General features: G+C 40.5%; 1 protein-coding gene across 2 annotated transcripts in view; it reads left to right on the forward strand.

Annotated features, from left to right (window-relative positions):
- The window catches only part of specc1 (sperm antigen with calponin homology and coiled-coil domains 1), a 78257-nt gene that overhangs the window by 3043 nt on the left and 55880 nt on the right, over nucleotides 1-19334 (forward strand). The window contains exons 1-3 of one of the 2 annotated variants that reach the window (XM_084372839.1): nucleotides 8337-8490; nucleotides 13633-13817; nucleotides 13950-14085. In XM_084372839.1, coding sequence (XP_084228965.1) covers nucleotides 13656-13817; nucleotides 13950-14085 — 298 coding nt within the window. In that variant the 5' untranslated portion in view covers nucleotides 8337-8490; nucleotides 13633-13655. Of the gene's footprint in view, nucleotides 1-8336; nucleotides 8491-13632; nucleotides 13818-13949; nucleotides 14086-19334 lie in introns of those variants that run through there. The other variant, XM_084372838.1, reaches the window with a different exon arrangement.

Raw genomic sequence — 19334 nt, forward strand, 5'->3', positions numbered from 1 at the left:
GTGTGAAGGCCTGGCCTCATGGTGCAGTTTGTCAGCGTCAGGAATCAGGGTTGGGCTGGTGAGGATTTTGAGTAGGGTGGGATTGAGAGAATTTGAAGTTTATGATCACTAAATTGTATTAGCATAAAACTTGAGCCACGGGGAGTCATAGGTAGGATACCCATCTTTACTAAAACCCACACCACCTCATTCCCCACAACAATGAGATGGAGGATCAAAAAGAGACAGGCGATCTGCGACAGTTTGAATCCGTTGGCAGTCCGAACCTGCTGCAGCACAGCCTGTACATGCTGAGTTCATTAGGTTTGTTACTTGCTGTGTAGTGTAAGCCTGTAATGACCTGTCATTCAATGTGGAATGATAATACTGTGTTTTGAACTGGGGCAACCAACATTATACACATGTTCAAAATATTCTGGCCTCATTTATGAAATAGTTGTATGATGAGATTTAATCTTCACTTATGACGGGCAGTAGATTACCCTATCTCTAAACAAACGCAAGACTAGATAGAGAACGTCTGAGTAGAGCAGTTTCGGAAGCCTGTTCAGGTCAACAAGTGCACAGTCTGTGTGCTGCTTCATAAAGGGATCAACTTGGCAACAATGTCTCGGATATACATTATCAGTATATATATATAAAGTCATTAGGAACTAATGGTTCGATGAGATGTGTCGCTGAAGATGCAAAAATGGAATCCAAATGAGGCCCAATAAGTTATGTATTGATTCAAAGTGAGTGCTGAATCGATGACCTAGCCTGGTTGGTTGTAGAGGTGGAACCAAGGAGAGCGGATGACCAGGTAAGGTTCATGAACCTTTAGCAACGTGACGGTCCAGTGGGAAAGCTCACAGCAGAGTGGTCTGATATCACAACAGCTAAAGCACTTCATGCATATACAGTAGCACGAATATAGGTTTGAGCTCTGAGGTCAGTTTGCCATGGTTTGTTTGTATGTAACTGCTTAGCTATTATGTCTGTGAATGTTGACCTTCTTGTTACAGTAATAGCACTCACCCTCTGCAGCATGATGATCTAATGTGGTCAGAAACAGATTTCTGTGCCCAGACAGCTCTCTTTCCCACTCTCTTACATATTGAGGGAAATGCACCCCCCTGTGTAGTCTGAGAAGAAAGAGTTGTTATCTGTCCTCCAGAGGCGAGGTCTGGTCTGCATACAGTTGCAGTGGCACGTCCTTCACTGCAGTGGAGGAGGCTTTAATTGAGGAGATAAGAGGAGATGGACTGATTGGAGCAGGAATGAGTTCTCTCCTGGCATCCAGTCAGTTGAATAAATAGAAGCAGCCTCATTTCTGACAGAATGTGAGGCTGCTCAGTTTGCTGTCAGCAGGTTGCAGCTATTTGTGCAATATTCTAACTCAATGCTTTTGCCTCATGAAGGCACAGATGGCTGCAAGCTTTCACAGCATTGCCAAGCTACCTTCTCTCAGTTTTTTCTTCTAAAGCGTAATCTACCAAAAGGCCAGTGGAGGAAAATGAACCGCACTGGCACAGCAGTGTTGTTCTGCCTGGAAGGTAGCTGTGAAGGAAGGTAACTCCAAGCATCTTTTTCCCTCTGGCTCTGTATTAAGTCCAATAACGTCCAGGAAACAGGCTGCATACTTGACAGGCATCACAGTCTCACTCGCTGGCTCCAAGGAATGCTAGTGTTTCTAAATGGGTCATCTGGGCCACGTCTGAGGTGAAGCAGCAGATATACAGTATGGTCTTTTCAAATTGACAATCCCTGCAGCCTGAAAGCAAGAATCGTGTCTGGCAGGAGTGTATTGTGCAAGTCAAGAATAAAAAAGAGGCAAGAATAAGATATAATTGAGTTATCCCATCCAAATAAACTGGACAAGCGAGTTTGTAAGTGTGACGTGTACATGTGCATGGGGAGTGTCGATAAAATGTTTGCTCGGGAGCTGAAAGAGGTCAGACCTATTGTAATCTCTTTTGGTCTTCTTCATTCAGGTTACATTGAACACACCCACAGTGCACATCAAATAGCTATCATGCCACAAGTCTGTGTACTGTGTGAACTCAAAAGACAGAGCAGGGATCGCTCTTTTTGGGTTGGACAGTAATTCTGCTCAGTGGAACTAATAACTATGATGCTCCATTGTGGAAAATCACTGAGTTCTCTGTAGTGGTTGTCTTTTTATTCCTTCTCAGTTCTCATGAATCCTATGCAAGTGTTTCTATGGAATCCGCCCACTCACACTGTACATGTAGCCAGCCAGGCAAACAGGAAAGCAGCTGAAGTTTTGACAACGTGGCTTTGACCGACTGTTTATCTGCCAAGAACTTTGACACCATCCGAGCAGGAAGTTTGGCTCCTGAGGGAGCCCGGCTCTGAGAAAGATGAAACAGAAGATGAAGCAGATGAAATATGCATGAAGGCTGAATCTATCTCAGCTCCTACTACTGTGTGGCTGGTGAAGCCAGGACAGAGGAGTTTTCAGGAGATAATGGATGGCTGTGACTGCTGTGAGGTGGCACAGTTCAATACATCAATAATTCCTCGTTTGGCTTGGGCAGAACAGATCAGGATGTGGATTTAAATGACAAACATTGTCTGGTGCCAGCTTCTAAATGTGTAGATGTTATGCTGTTTGAATTGTGCCACAAATTACACATACTGTATGATGTTTGTCAAATTAAAAGATCATTTTTCAAGTCAATAAGGCCACAGTTTGCAGATGTACATCAGGATGTGAATAATTTGAAAAGTGAACTATAGGTACACTTTGTGAAGAAAACTGCATTACTAATGCAAATAAAAATATCCTGCAAAAGTTTTGAAAAGTGAATATTGTATCTTACGTGTAAATGAGTAATTAAACTTTATAGCCCCTCTCGGATATGAACTGTCAGAACTAATGAGCCAGGATCCCACAGTAAGCACTTATTATTTTAATAGTTTGGTAATTCTTGCTGTATAGGCCCAAACAACTTATTGATCTATATGTCCAGATACAAAAAAAAAACATGAACTCAACACTTTCCTCTCTAGCTCTGCTTTCTTCTCATCTCTTCTTGAACTAAATTGTGCTGATTTAAGCAGCAGCTCTCATCTTTAGGCTATTTCATATTCAGATGCTGAGAGGAAGGTTTTCTGTGTTTTTGCCAAGAAATTATAATATTTTACTAGAAGGCTTTATCACGTTCTTGTTGTTGTCTTCAAAAATTCACATCACCCTCACCGCACCGCAATAGTTGTTACCCTCTAACATAACACATACAAACATACATCAACAGGTACAAACCACTTGTGAACTATTGCGTCCTAACTGTAGACTCAGGGATCTCCAGTCCCAGGAGTACAATTGGACCATTTAAAGTTAATATTAGTACAGCTGCAGCCATTCTAGTTGGCATTTTGGCTTTGCTGACATTCATCTCACACAAATTGCTACTGACTTGAGAAAATGTTACACATTTGCTGCACTGTTTTGTGTGAAACTTGCCTGCAACTTCCCTTGTACTGCTGAGGGAAGGAGGTTTGTGCCCTGTTGCGGTTTCAGATCCCTCCAGACTAAAGGGGAAACCCAGAGGGAGAGCAGAGACCACCTCACAGCATGGCGTACAGACTAATCCCACACTCTTCCTGTTTCACTTTAGCTGAGATAATGACTTTACACCGTTTGCCTACACCCAGGTGCCGTACAGATGCTTCAGAGCTGTCGACGTGGTTGGACAGAGTTATACAATAATGCTTGCATTGAAGCACTCACATTTGCTCATCATACATATTGCCTGCTGCAATATTATTGTTTCAAATAAGAACGAGATCAAAGTGAAATAAATGTTAATTATACAGGACATTATATGTTTATATTACAGCAGTTCTGGAGTCACTAGCAGTATTGCAGATGTTAGACAGATGTTCAGCTGCTGTTATGATAATGAGATTTCAGTAGCAGTAGTAGCAACATATCAATTTCACACCAACAGAAGCAACAGAAAGACATTTATTTCCAGTGTTGTGATACATTAATGTTATGTTCTCATATCAGTTCATCTTTGAATTTTGTTGCAGAGCCTCAAGATACCATGCCAGTTTATCATCATGCTGTATATTTTAAAATAAATGACAGGTAACTGTTTCATCTTTCAATAAAGTATTTAAACCATCTGTACAGTCTTACACTCTCAGTGCCCAAATTAAAGGTACAATATATCAGAATTTTAATTTTAAAAAATGAACTGAAATGATCAACAGAATGTGAAGAAATAGCTGTTTTTGCATTATGTCAAAGACATCTATGTGGAGATACTGTATCTACTGAAGTTAGCATGCTAGCTGGCTAGCCCTGGCCTGCTCTATCTTTTAATACCACTTTGTACCTCAAGAGACAATAACATAGCCCAGGCCTCCAAAGGTGGCCACTGATTACTGCCCGACATGACCGCCCTCTCACACCTCTCCTGTTTCATGCCTGTCCTGTCCCCCCCTTGAACCCAATGTGCCTTTGATGTTCCTGGAGTCAGAGTCTCAGTCAGAGTTGCTGAAAATCACCTCTGTACTGTATTTCTCATCGTCAAACTGGCCCCGTTTGTCTCAGAGGTTGTGTTTGGTCCCGGCCTGGCTATGTTCACTGGGAGGCTGCTGAGCCAGAGGCTGCAGTGCCCATTCCAGTGCCACTCCCAACCAACATTCCCTGCTGGGCCCCCCCATCCTGGGCCTGAAAACCTCCTCCCAGCAGCCCAAAGCTCCTGTGCCGGCAGTTTAGAGAAACCCAACACTGCCCCGGTGCTCTGAGCTACTAGGCCGGGCAGAGTTGGCTAATAGTACTGCCAGCTGCACTGTTAACTGAGCTAAGTAGCCAACAGCACCTACAGTTAGCAGCAGTAGAGTAATTGTTGTGGCTTTGAATTCAACTGGTGGCGAATTCCCACATAAAGCACCTATCCTCATGTTTGCGGGGGAGTGGAGTTTTACATCATTAAAAGTGACTACTGTGACTGTAAACAAAAAACACAAAACAATAGTTTTGACATCTTGAAAAGGGGAAGCAAGTCCCAGCCAGAAGGCTCCAGTTCACTGATTTTTTTCACTGACTGTTTTTTTTTTTTTTTTTTATGGATGTAGCTTCAAATGAATACAAAATTAAGGGTTCATATTTAATTGTATGGTTATTTTCAACTGGACAAATGCATAGCAAAGACCAGTGCCACATACCACATCAAGAACAAATGGTATTGGGTGGAGCCAAATCATCAATGTTCTGTCCAAATACCACTAAATCCTCAAAGATCTTTGAAGCTGACTTCATGTTCCATAGTTAGTATTACACAATTTAAATTTATTTGCACAAAAGTGCTGCTTGACATTGAATTTCTAGTCCGACTGTATCTTTATAATTGTAATTGTGACAGTTGTCAGTTTTGGATGGTATCATGACATTATGCTCCACTTTCAGTGATCATGGAACAAGTATTTTAAGACACACACACCCAGCTGAATTACCATCATTGCACATTTAACATTTGTTTTCACATCCCGTGTTGTGTCTGCGGAGAGTCTGACTCAGTGCTTTTTCCTGTGGACAGAGGAAAAAGGAAGAGAATGGGAAGCAGGCTGCGCTTAGGCGCTTCAGTTTGGCTTTATGAAAAGTGTTGTAATCAATGGGACTGTCCACTCAGCCTCTTGTATCACACAATGACAGAATCTCCTGATCTCCACCTCACCTAGCGAGCATCCAGCCACATGGATTCGTGTTCCGTCATTATTTATTAATGTTTGGCATGTTTCATGCCCCAGGGGTCTACTGTTTCCTGTTTCCTAATTTACCCTTCTGTAAGTGTTCGGTTTTAATCTAGGCTTAGTGGAAGCTTATTCCTGTTGGAAATATCTTTGAAATTTCCTTGTCCATAAGTTGGCTATTTTTTTACTGCTGAGAAATGGTCAGTATACTGGTCTCTCATTGTGGTGCTTGTGAATAAGAGAAGTGGAAGTGGATGTTTTTTTTCTAAGCACATGTTCTATATTGGGACACCTTCCATTGTGTTGTTGTTCTTACACTGTACACTTACTAATGGAAAAGTGATGTACCTTTTGCTGCATTGGTGACTGGTGCTTTCCTGGTAAAACTCCTCACTTGCAGATAAAAAGCAGGATGTGTTTTCTCCTAGAAGTGTAGCTCTTTTTTAGCCATGCTAACAGCATGCTATATGTGGATGGCAAAGTCGGTCTGATGGTTGCTTCTGCCACCACTTTGACCCAGACTGAAATATCTCTACGATAAATAATATGGACATTCATGGTTTCCAGATGATGTATGCTAATAACTTTTTAATTAACTAAATATCCTAATGATCTCCAGACTTTCCATCTAGCACCAACCTCAAAGTAGTGGAAAAGTGATCTAGCATGGCTTTTAGTGAACTATCTTGATAACTATTGCATGGCTGGTGAAATACGAACGCTGTTGGCATACTCACCATTCATGTCCTTTTGGGATGTATTATTATTTGGAGTATTCCACTTCCTTGTGTTGATTTGAAATCCTGCCATGGATCATTATTTTTAAAATATCTCTCCTATAAAGCACGTTTGTTGAGCACTGCAGACTATCATAAAGGGTAGACTACAATAGAAAATAGAAAACCACAAGTCGCATTTGTCTACTTTATCTTTACAGATGGCTTTCCTTTACCACTTAAAAAAAAAAAAACGAAATAAAACAGTAGCAAGAATGTTTACTTGACTATGATTTAAGTGTCATGATACATAATTTCAACAGACACTTTCTTAACTTTAGAAACAAGTAGGGCTGGGGATCTGACGATTTTAGATTGTCATCGATCTTGAAGGTCAACAATCGATTTTCTGGTGATTTGTAGAGACTAGCAGATCCACTCTAAATGAAAAAACCTGTAGAGTGATATAGCCAACTAGGTGGCTACGCTAATTGGATGACTTACATCATATGGCTCTTCCTTGGGTGATGTATGAAAACAATGAAATGTGAGCTACTGTATAGCTAGCAACATGGCAAAATGAGAAGCTTGTATAACAATAACTATCTTTTATGCAATGTAGTTTCAGTGCTTCAAATGGAGAAATTCATAGGTGATATGAGGTCTGCTTATAGTCTGCACTGCATTTCAAAAAGTTGCAAGTGAAATCGTTGATTGTGATTGCAAGTCAATAGATTATTTTTTGCCAGATCACCCACCCCTCAAACCAGTATTTTCTGTGGTCAATGGTGTAATTTCCAGTTGCCACACAGTCATATGAACACTGGCAGTGAACAATGACAGGAACGGTACAATGTACAGCTTTTAACAAAGTGGCAGGCAGTAGTTCAATCAATATGTTAGTGTCTGCTAGAGGCACCGTTACAGAATTTGTGTCCTCCAAAACATGCAGTGTACGTCAAATCACACTCAAAATCTGTGTCCAGAAGGGTGTGAGACAGAATGTGGTGCCAAAAAAAAGCATTCTGAACTGTTTCTCAACCCTTTGCGGCACTCTTTTTAAAAAGCAGTTTTTGTGGTGGTGTAGGGGTGTGGTCAGACCAAGTTCCTCCGTTTACCACTTGCCACAAACTGAAGCTTGTTTCATCCCAGACCAGAGCGTTGTACACTCTCTACCCACATGCTCCACGGCCTTGGCATGCCGCACGTTGTGGGATCCAAATTAGAACAGAATGGTAGAGCAATAAAATGCAGACCCCTCCACAAATGATCCACCCTCACATTAAGAAGTGTTTTTGAGACAAAGACTGGCTTTGTCAGTGTTTGTCGCTGCTGTTTGTACCCAAACAGCCTACAGATCCCTTTGGAAAAAAGAACTCATAACAATGTCATAAATCAGTCTTTATTTTCCAACTCTACTTCAACAAGTCGGACATACTGCAGTGCACAAAAACGTTACTGAAGCAGCACAGGTACTTTACACGGCTGTGGTTTTTAATTTAGGAATGCAATGGAACAGTTGTGTCTGGCCTACAAACCACAGACACACATGCTCTCAGGTTAAACCAAGTTGGAAGCCACTGTCCTGAGAACAAAGTGCAGATAGCTGCATTTTAGACAACAGCGGTTTATGCTGTGTGATCATAATAAAAATCATTCCCCTCATTCAAACAGTGCATGGCTAGTTGTCTCAGTGCCACATGTTGGAGAGTTGTTCCTCCTCCTCCTCCTCTTCCTGGTCCAGTCTCCTTTTCTTGCCGTCTGAGTTTCACAAGTAAAAAAACTCTGGAAAAACAGTGAGAGGAGAAAAACATGCCCGTGGCTGACACTCCGTCCCTCTCTTCCTCTTTGTATGAGAGAGAGTGGAAGAGGCAACAGCACATGCAGCATAGCGGTTGGCAGCCTGCAGTACTTCCTCATCTTGACTGCTGTATTGAAGCAGACAGCCGTTGCTCCTGACCCTCAGAGTTTTTCTCTGTAGAGCTCAGCAAAGGACGAGTATTTTGGTCAATTGTGCCTCAGGGCACTGAGGCAGAGGGCAGGCTCTAGGACAGCATCCAAACACGTGAGTGTACTGCAACTTCTTCAGCATTTTCTCTGACACCAATCTGCCATCGCTGTATTTCTCTTTACTCACTACTTTAAGCTCGTAGATGATATTGGAATATGTTGTTGTGTGTTCAAGTCATTTTTCGCAGCTTTATAGGGACTATGGAGTTTATTTTGGATTCAAAATGTGTTTAGCGACTTTGGATAGGAATAGGAAAGTTTGAAAAGGGAAAAACTGAAGTCATTTCATATAATGAGTTAGGAAGAAAGAAGTGACTGAAAACATCTGCTGGTGATATTTCTGCCAGGTTTCTCACATTTCTGTCAACCACAGAAAGTACAATTATGAAAGAGAAACGTGGCCTGGGCTAAACTTTGTAACCTGTGAAGTACTCTATACAGGAGTAGTAGTATTTACACAAGGTTTTAGAACAATGGCTTAGAGGTTGCTGTATTTAGGCTAATATTAAGCTGAGAGCTTGTAATATTTATGTTTATGTCAGCTTTTTAAAGGTTCACATGCAAACCAATGAGCCAAGAGAGGATGTGATGACTCACTATGACCTAGCATCTTCTATTTTTTCTTGTGTGTATATATGTATATATATTTTTTAAATACAATCAGGAGCATACGGAATGCTTATTAGTTGAATCACTCGTGTTACAGCTTTTGGTGTTCTGGTGTAAATGAACATGAATCTGCGATAAAGCAAACATTTTAATGCCCATGGCATGATGGTAAAGACACTTCTTAATTCAACATAGCTGTAAAGTTGGTTGGTTATGCTTTGTTGCTGTGTTTGAATCTATTTAAGTGATTCCCTGTGGATTGATTTGAGCAAAGCAGTACAGTCACACCTGAATGCACTTTGCCTAATTAAGTGCTACCACATCAAGACAGCAGGTTTTGCAGCCACTTCTTTGCAGATCTGCAGTTTCCTCATCTGATCAGTGTTTTTTTTAAAGTCTGTGTAAATGGCAGTGACAGGATGTTTGTGCTCTTGCACAAAGTGTTCTAATAGGGGGAAGATGCAACTCTTCGTGTCCCTCAATATTCTACACAAACACATAAACTGAATGTGTGAGGCTCAGTGCCACAACCTGTCCTGCATTCTACCAGGGCGACCTGCGTTGAAGGTCAAAGATCAGGACTGGTTAGCTGGGATTTCCCTCCATGATCTGAGGCCATTTGTGGTTGTGGCAAGACAAGCAGGCCAAGTTACACATCTGTGCAATGAATGTGTACATGTAAGACAATATTTCCACTGGAACCCATATAGTAGCAGGTTTGTAAGGAATAATTATTGGTTTTGTCTGAACATCTGTCCCTTTTTTGCTGGGTAACATTTCTGTGGCAGGGTGCACCTTAAAATAATGATACATGTTGCTCTTTTCAGTAAAAATAGAAATAATTTTTTTTTCTAAATACTAGTACAGTATGTGTACATAGACTATATTACTTTTGTATTTGCTGCTCTACTTAAATTACTAAAGTCACGTTGTCTGACATGTCAAATGTGTTTATTGTATTTCTTGATTGAATCTGATTTGGTGATCTATTTACAAAATGTTCGAGTGTTGATCTTCCCAGTGTGATGAAAGCGTATTGTCTTCTCCCTCAGGCTTGTGTCACATCAGATGGTCTGTGAGAGATTTTTCATCAGGACCAAACAGATAACAGTTGGTCTCGACTCCCAGTGCTTTCTCCTTATCTCCTTTCAGCAGTCTAGTCCAACAGCAACCGTCAGAAATAAGCTGGAGGAAATAAGCTCCTCCGCCATTATGTCCCATATTCAGCCTTTACATTCTTCTTCCTGTTTTTGGAAGCAATATAATTAAGTCAGATGACAACCCATAAGTTGTGGTGAGTGCAAATTATATTTGGTTTTCTAATTGGGTATTTTTGTATTTAGCAATTCTGTATTTAGTTCTCCACCAGCCTTGTTTAAGCCACGATGTCGTCATCCTACGTACTTGTTTTGTCAGACCACGCAAGCTGTAGTGTAGTAAAAGTCACTAAATGTCATTTTTGTTAGCCAAGTTGCCTTTACAGGGAGGTACCCAGCGCACACTCTGTATCCCAACTCTTTGGTAGTTCAAGTTTAAAATACAACTCGGTGCTGTCTGTCTCTCAAAGACATTTGGGTTCCTAACTAGGCCGTTGTTGGGTAAGTGGGACGCAGTTCTGGCTCCTGAGAATCATTACTCTGCAGAGGGATCTAGAGAGGTCGTATTTGCAGAACTGAGTCCTGCAGTGGTTCAAAGAAGGTGAAAACAAACTAGATTAGACTTGAACTGTGCAGACTTTTGCTTTACAGGAGGCTAACAATTTAAAAGTCTTATGTTTACAAACATTACATTATTGTTTCATAGTCGCGTGATCTAATTATTTATTCCACAAAACTGTTTGGTTGTTGCTTAGTTCCCTCCTATTTCAAAAGAGAAAATAAGATAACCCCAAGGGGAACATCCTCAATTTTGTTGCACATCCTCTTTCAGATTTCACAGACATCAGAGTAGATCTAATGTTTGCTTGGCAATGAGTGGTGCTGTAGCCTTGTAAAGCGATCTAAGGGAGGTGAGCCATTGCAGCCGAGGTGTTGGACCACCAGACAGTTCAGGAGTTAGTCACAGGATCTTGCCCAGAGAGGTCTTAGTATCATATGATGGACCAGCAGGGAGACACACGCTTTCATAAGAGCAACAAACAGTGCATACAGTGTGCCTTATAATGAGATAAGCCCCTAAGCGCCCACAAACATTCTCTAATAAGACAGCAGTGTAAAATATAACAAACTGTAGCTCTCTGCTGGGAACATTTTACTGGTGTTGATCACCTGTATTGTCTTTAGTGGTTAGTGCCTACACCGCTCCTAGTACCCATCATCGCATGGTTTGTTAATTTATTCACGGACCTCACCACACCTTCAGAGGCAAACAAATTTAGTTGTTGATGATTATAAACAGTCATCTTTCTCAATGTAAGCTGATGGGGAAAAAAAGTCTTCTAGGGCCAGTGTGCATCATGTGATCTTGTAATTACATTGTATGTCCACTATGTCAGATTAGCTTCAAAGCTTGGAGCACTTACATTGGAACACATAGTATGTGTTATGCTGTGCATTGATTGATTTATTAATTACTTCTTTCTGTAGGTGCAGATGAGATGTTCTTTTTCTTTTAATATTCTTCTTTTCTTATTTTGTTCTTCTCGTAATCTAGATTAGAAATGGGCTTTATAGACAGGACATGAATCCCCAACAATAACTGTATAGCACATTAATATAAAGTAAATTCCAGGATGTATGCATTTGTTGATTTAGAAACTGGCCAAATTTGCTTGTACTGTAAAGTGAAGGTTTATTAGATGTCTAGTTTACTTATAACTGTTGTTTTAACTGCATTCTAATGAAGGTTTTTCATTTTTGACATGTTTTCCTTTAATAAACCGGATTCTAGTTAGACTTATTAAATTACTGTATAAATATATGAAATAATATTTCTGGAAAGTCAACATCTAATCACCTTAGACTGCTGATTGTTAGTCACTACTGCAGCATCCCTTTCCCTGCTCTGAACTGTTGTCTGAACAAATTCAATAAATTCAATGTCGAAGTCTAGAGCAGAAGGGAAAAATAACGGTCCTCCCTGATGGCCCTGTCTGGAGTTAACTCATTTCCCTGCTTGCTGAGACTAGAGGGTATCCCCACTAACAGCACTGTGCCTCTCAGAGGCAGAAGATCAGGTTACCCCCACCCTGATCAATGACTCAGCCAGTCCACTGGGAGCTCCAGAGCTCTTTACCAGTACACACTCTCCTTGGTTAAGTGCACTTTTACCTCCTTCCATTTCCTACAGCTACTCTCTGCCCAGATGAGTACATTTCCTTCTGGACATCAAATGCACACCTTTAACAGTCTCTGTGACCACATCCTTGGAGTTAGAAAAAATAAGGCAGTGTTGCACTGCTTTTTAGCTATGTTCCTTACAAAAGAATAACAGTTGTGGCTGTAGCAGGCTGAGTAACTTCTTCTAGATCTGTGGAGATACTGTAGTGCTGTGTGTTGGTCAGTGCTGCTGGTTTGAACAATCAGATAATACATTTTGCTCTCTCTGTTCCCTCTGGCAGGAAGCAGCTCAATGCTGTTGCTACTGGAATAACCTTATCTGCCCTCAGAGGCAACTCTTGGCTCGTATATTTTGGAACAGCCACAAAATGCCTTCAGCCAGTGTTAATACAGTATAATCGTCTTATTTGCATTACATAAAGTAATTTTTATTTTATACATTATTTTGCAGTAGTTGTCATTTCCTTGAAAGATATAGCTCTATACTGCCCGACATAGGAAAGAGGCAGAATCTTCAGCTTTGGGCCAAAATCCATCATTTGTCAGTGTTGTTTTAACATTGTTACGTAGTTTAAAGAGGCTCTGTGGAACTTCTATGTCGTGCTGTAAGCCGGTCATTTGTTTATGTTAGTAGACTACTAACTAACGTTAGCTACTGTTGCTCTCTGTTAGTGGAACAAAGAGAGGCACCGAGACAAGGAACTCAAGAACGTGCATCCTTTGGACTGTCATGGAAAATGTGACCTGAGTCTTTCACAAATAAATCCACTGTCCAGCAGCATTAAACAACTTTAAACTGGTCAATAAAAAAGTGATTAATACATGTAAATTGCTTCAAATCATAACATAGAGCCCCTTTAATCAATATATTGATTGTAGTCAGGAATTTACATGAGTGCAAGGCTAAAAATAAATATCAACAAGTGTTTTTATAATGATTTTTGGACAGCCCAAAGCAGTAGGTTTACATGAGAAACATGTAAACCTACAGTATCACTTGTCTTACTGTTCTCAGAGAGTTGTTTGTTGTTCAGACTGCTTTTCCAGTTAGTGGAAGACCATGGGCCTATATTTAAGCAATGTTTAAAAGTGGCCCTGGCGCCATAGACAGTGTGGTACAGTATTTAAAGAGAGCAAATTGTCAATGAGACAATACCAAGCATTCATTTTTCGAAGAATCTGCCGACCAGCTCCAGGAAAGATGTTCTGCTGTACTGCAGTGAATGCACAGGAACATTAGTGCTATTGATTTTTTATGAGGATTACCATTACCAAAAGTTGATTTCTTCTCTTCTCTGCACTTCTCTCAGGTGTAGTTTGCTGACACGCAGCCATGATGAAAACGGGCGCCACCAAGGTGGGCCTGCCCAAGCCGGGACTCCAGGAGCGGACCAGGCAGGCCTCCTTGACTCCCTCTTCTTCTACCACCTCCTCCACAGCCATGAAGACCTCCAGATCCTCCAGCATGCTGGCTTCAGACCAGCGCCTCAGCAGGGTGAGTCACAAATTCACTACAAGTTACCACAAACTTACATGATGACACTTACTGAGTGATGCATCTTATTTCATCAATCCATAGCATTATTTGACCTTTTATTGTGAGCACTAACAGCAGATTTGTTTCTAGCTGAAAAGAGCCAGCAGTGATGATGCCTTGACAAAGCCTGCACTTGGAGCCGCTGCTTCTGGCTCCAGGATGAAGAAGACTGTTACTACTGGAGCAATCTCAGATCTTGCTGAGGCTCGCCCTCGCAGCCTGTCTGGTAAGGAACTACCAGTCCTGTCAAATATCTTCAGATGACTCATATCAGAGACTGAGAAAGCTGGGAAAGAGCTGTAATCTTCACAAATTATGGGTATCACGTGTATTTTGTATTTAACACTGAAAATACTACATCTGATTGTGACCACTAGAGGGCCACAGTACATCACTAAAGCTGCCTGCTGCAGCTCCCAGGTGCTGGTGGTAACTATCAGCTTGAGAGATGCTTCTCTATACCCTTCACTCTTTTTTTCTTTTCTCGCTTTAGTCTCATTCGGTTGGCATTGATGAGGTGCAGGTGGCTGAGGACTGTGGTTCTCAAGATTTTGGTCCAAAACTGAGAGACTAGATGCATTCATAGTCTGCTCCACAGACACATCTGTTCAGCCGTGTGAACAGCAGGCTATGTTTTGGATGACAAATGACGAAGCTTTCTTTCTATTCACGGGCAAGAGAAGGAGAAATAATGTTGATGGTGTTTTTGGCTGGTCTTTTGATGTTGTTATGATGTGCATATAGAGTAAGTGTTGCTATGTGTTGGTTAAGAGTTCAGTACTGTTACTGTTGTTTATGCATTATCATTTTCAACCCAGAGAAACACTCCAGAGCTCTGAATGAAAGGAAAATGTCGTGACCTTATGCTCTTTTATTCTGTATGCAATTATTGTATAAGCACACATTATTTTAGACAAATCCTTAAATTCCACTCCACTAAAGACATGAACATGGGAATTTTAATTCCCTTCTCACATATAAATTGTGCACATGAATTAAAAAACATTCTGAAGACAACTTAAATATAAACAAACCGAGCTGGTTAGTGTAAGATAGGGAAATAATCCCAGTTACCTAAAATATTTTGATGATTTTATATCTGTTTGTCTTCAGGAATCAGGAAAACATTCACATCATTGTGTGGCTCACAGTACACATGATTTGTCCAAATGTGGATAAGTGTACTGTAAGTACCTATCACCTCTGCTTTCAAAATTAATTCAGCCCTTTACCACTAGTCATGCAGTTAGCAGTCCAGACAGGGAGCTTGGAGCACCTGGGACATATTGGTGTTTACAATACTAGTACAGGAGCTTTTGGACAGGGCTAGCAGATCAGCATGGTAACTTTAGAAGATATCGCTTTGACACAGTACATACGTCATAATGTCAAACCTGTTCTTCTTCACATTCTGCTGATCATTTTTTTCTAGTTATTTAATAATGCACCTACTTAGACATATATGGGACAGATACTACGGCCTGCTGATGATGGATATTTGTGGTCCATGCTACTTTTAATACTGTCTGTTAACTTGTGTGGTAGTATTGTAGTCTGTATGAGCCAGACGTGCCAATGAATAAATGGAGCAACTACAAATACACCTGATAGCAAAACATGTATTACATGAAGGACAAATATAGCGGTAGATAATGACAGGGATTTGTTTGCAGTAATTAATGTTTTTACAACCCATCTTGGAAAAAATCCTGTGAGGGAGATAGCTGTGTTTGTTTATGGCGGCTCATCCACACAGTGTGTAGATAGATGCTGTGCTCCAGTGAAATACTTCTTCAAAGGGTTGCTGTGCTGAAGCGAAGATAATTGAATTCTACTTGACAAAAGACTCCAGAGGAGCTGTGGAACCATGGCCAAGTGAGGCTCACGGTTCTTTCAAACACAATTAGACCATGATCAGCTTTCAACGGATTGGGCTCTAATTAACCAAAGTTTGGTTTTTCAAAGTGTTTTCACACCCAAGGACAAGAACAGATTCCCACTGTTGTGCTGTTCATGATAAATTCATTACTCTTAACGTACGTCTTCTAGCCTAGTTTTACTAGCCAACTTCTGGTAGCCAACCAAATTTGAGGACTGGAATATTGTTAAATAATTCTTGGTGTTAAACAAAACATCTTTAAAATAGGGCAGAGTTGTGATGCTGTTATCTAGCTGCAATTAGCATCAGGCAGAGTGGTTACTTTATGTTGAGCTTGTTTTGCATTCTGGTCCCTGAGCCCAAGAGGGTGTTTGCCATCACTGTTGGAGCAAAATTATCCTTCAGATGTTTTTCCATACATTTTCTTTAAATCATTTTAGCTTAAGATGAACCAACCAACTTTGTGTGCCAATTAAAAAAAAAGATGAATCATGTTAGAAGAAGGAAGATTTGATCTATCAAACATATTTCATCTAAATAATTTCACTGAATTTATAGTCACTTAATATTTGCACTTTCTTAAACATACTACCTTACGACCTTTGTATGGCTTACATACTGTAGACCATCAGCAAGAAGATTGGCTATTTAGTTACTCTTAATGTCCCCCACCAGGTCAGATTTCCTGCAAAATAATTGCCATAAAATTGATTGTCCAAAAATCTAGTAAAAACAAATTACAACTAAACGCCCTCAGACATACACTTACTGGTGTATCTTTTTCTTACCTAAAACTACATAGGACACCAATGACAAGAAAGGTGGCTTTAGCTCAATGTCATGTTCCCATCAGGCAAACTGTATTGTTCTGCACCTGGGTTGGGACTCTGCACCAGTGCACATCAAGACATATGACAACAGACAATGAGTGGATGTGCCAAACAGGTCTCAAAAATCAAGATAATCAGCAGGTGGAAAATCAAATGTGACACCTGAAAGAGCAGTGATGGTTAACCATGCATGCTTACAGCGACAATCATCATTTAGCCCGCTGCTCTCCAAGCCGAGTTTCTGCTGATATAGCCACACAGGGGGAAATGGCATGATTTGAATATAGATTGAGGTTGTGACCTGTGGTATTTTGAACTCATTGATGTTGAGATGTATTGATGTAATGCTCTGAAATGTTGAGTGTTTATATTTATTGATGTAGAAGGGACATCTCAGAAGTAAAATCTGTTGGTTGGTTGGTTGAAGAGAGGATTAAAAAATTCAGGATTTGCTTTATGACATTTTGGGATAAACATATTCACTGAGATACTGAGATGTGTCTCAGTGATGCTGGCACCCCTCAGTGTCGTCAGATTGGTCTCAAACATACAAACTCCTCCCTAGCTGATATGTGACATTACACACTGACAGGAGCAATCAGGACTCAGGGGGCTCTAAGGCACACTGCTGCAGAACTGTCATCATACCTGTCAAGCAGTAAGTCTTTTCTCAGAGGCCGTCCAAATTTATTTTGTGACTAGAATGTGGATGCATGATCCTTGAAAACACACTTTTACTGAAGTTGTATGGAGTCAAAGATTATTACGCTGTGCACCATCATTTGTTCACTCTAGAAATGATGCACCTGATTTCTGTCCAACAAAAAATACAGCATCTTGTTACCTTCCACAAGTCGGATACGTTTTGAGTTTGGTTTGTTTGTCTGTTTGCAGGATTACGGAAAAACTAGTTGCCCAATTTTCATGAAACTTAGTGGAAGTGTGTAGCAGGGACCAAGGAAGAACTCTTAGATTTAGATTTGAATCCCGGGGAGGATACAAGAATGATTTTACCCTTTGTCAACATATCAAAATAGTATATTTAGCCTTGGCAGAATAAATGCTATATATCTTAAATTACTGTAGACAGTAGTACACTTCAGTAGTGACATGACATATGATCTCTCTTTATCACAGTCCACATTCAGGGCTACCAGTAATCCTCTGGGATAGCCTACACATGTGCTCAAACTCCATACAAAAAGCAGTCATTAGTTTCATGGGAAAACAAGTACAATTGTAACACAAGCTAAGGTGTGGAAATGTAAATACACACATATTTGAAGCTCAACATTATGTTTTCTGATTTCCACAAAGAATTCAAAATTTTCCTCCTTGTGAAAAGTTTTTTGTAACAGCTGCTTTTGAGAACAACCTGCCATGTTCATGATGTTATTTCAGTTTATACATTCTGGTTGTCTAGTTTTCACCGATGTTAAGTATGTGAAATATTTTCAGTTTACAAGCTCATAATAAATGCATAGCTGAGAGGATGAGGCTTCAGCTAAGCACAACCATATTTTGACATAACTCAGATATTTTTAGAAATACATCCAGACCTCTCAGTGGTTGCGCTTGCAGATTTGCATATCATAGAATACTAGAAGATTAGCCTTGCTGAAGGTCTACGGTCTCCATGTGCCCTTCTACTTTCGAACTGTAATTGTACCCACACCCACCCAATTTAGCAAATCATTGCTAATTAAAAAGTAGGAATGAGGACTGCGGTGGTGAGAATCTGCATCATTTATTTTATCATAACTGGGTCAGATGTGCCTGAGATGCTTTGCATACATGGAAAAGCAGAGAAACTAACAATATAAGGTCCTTCTTGTGCGAGAGTTATTTTGAAAATACTGCAAATTCTGATTTGTGCAACAGTCAGTCTCAACTCAGTCATGAAATTCTACCCTCTCTCCCTGGATTAAATCCACTGAGATTGCCCACATAAGGTATAAACTGCAATTGTTTTTGTAACCTTTGAAAATATTTTCACAGTCCCTTATCTTTTACTTCCAATTAGATGTCAGCTATGCAGCTGTGGGCTTTTTACAAATGACAAACCACACTGTAGTCACTTTTCTTATCTGATAGAAGGTATTTGTCTTTCTTAAAGGCTTCAAGTTCATGGGACAGACACATCGGCTTAAAAGGTCGGCTGACTGACAGTCTGACCCCGCCCTTGCCTGCCCTCACAGCATGCCGCACTAATGAGTCAAAACAGTTATTTTTGCTAATGGAGGCTTGTCCTTATCCCAGTTGGCACTTAACCAACTCTACCGTGCTGTCAGACAATGGGTTAAAACCCAGCCTCATCTTGATGACTTATTTAAAACACCTCATCAATAATTAAGGAAAGCTTTCACTAGGAGAGGAGTCCCTGTGGAGTGTGCAAGGAGAAGAGACAGAAGGAGATAAGACTGTCCTGATCTATAAATAACAAGCCTGATGGGATGACTGCAGGGCAGAACTTTACAAATGGCCACCTCATTGACAGGCGCTTTCCTTCACGTCTGTTCCGTCGATGCTTTCACATTGATTGTTAGAGCTGAGCTTAAAGTGAATGTATTTTAGCGAGTCTTTTCCATGTCTGATTCACTGAAGTATACTTGTAGTCTAGCACTTTAAGAGTCAGAGATGGTATTTGAATTGCACTGCTTTAGCATTATCCAGCTCTACCCCAGCCTCTGTAGCGTTTTGCATATCACATTTGCAAGTGCTAATAGTTGTAGAGAGTACTCCACCGATTTAGCATTGCATTTCTAT

The sequence above is a fragment of the Pagrus pagrus genome (assembly GCF_965226575.1).
Source record: "Pagrus pagrus genome assembly, chromosome: 14".
Taxonomy (NCBI): domain Eukaryota; kingdom Metazoa; phylum Chordata; class Actinopteri; order Spariformes; family Sparidae; genus Pagrus; species Pagrus pagrus.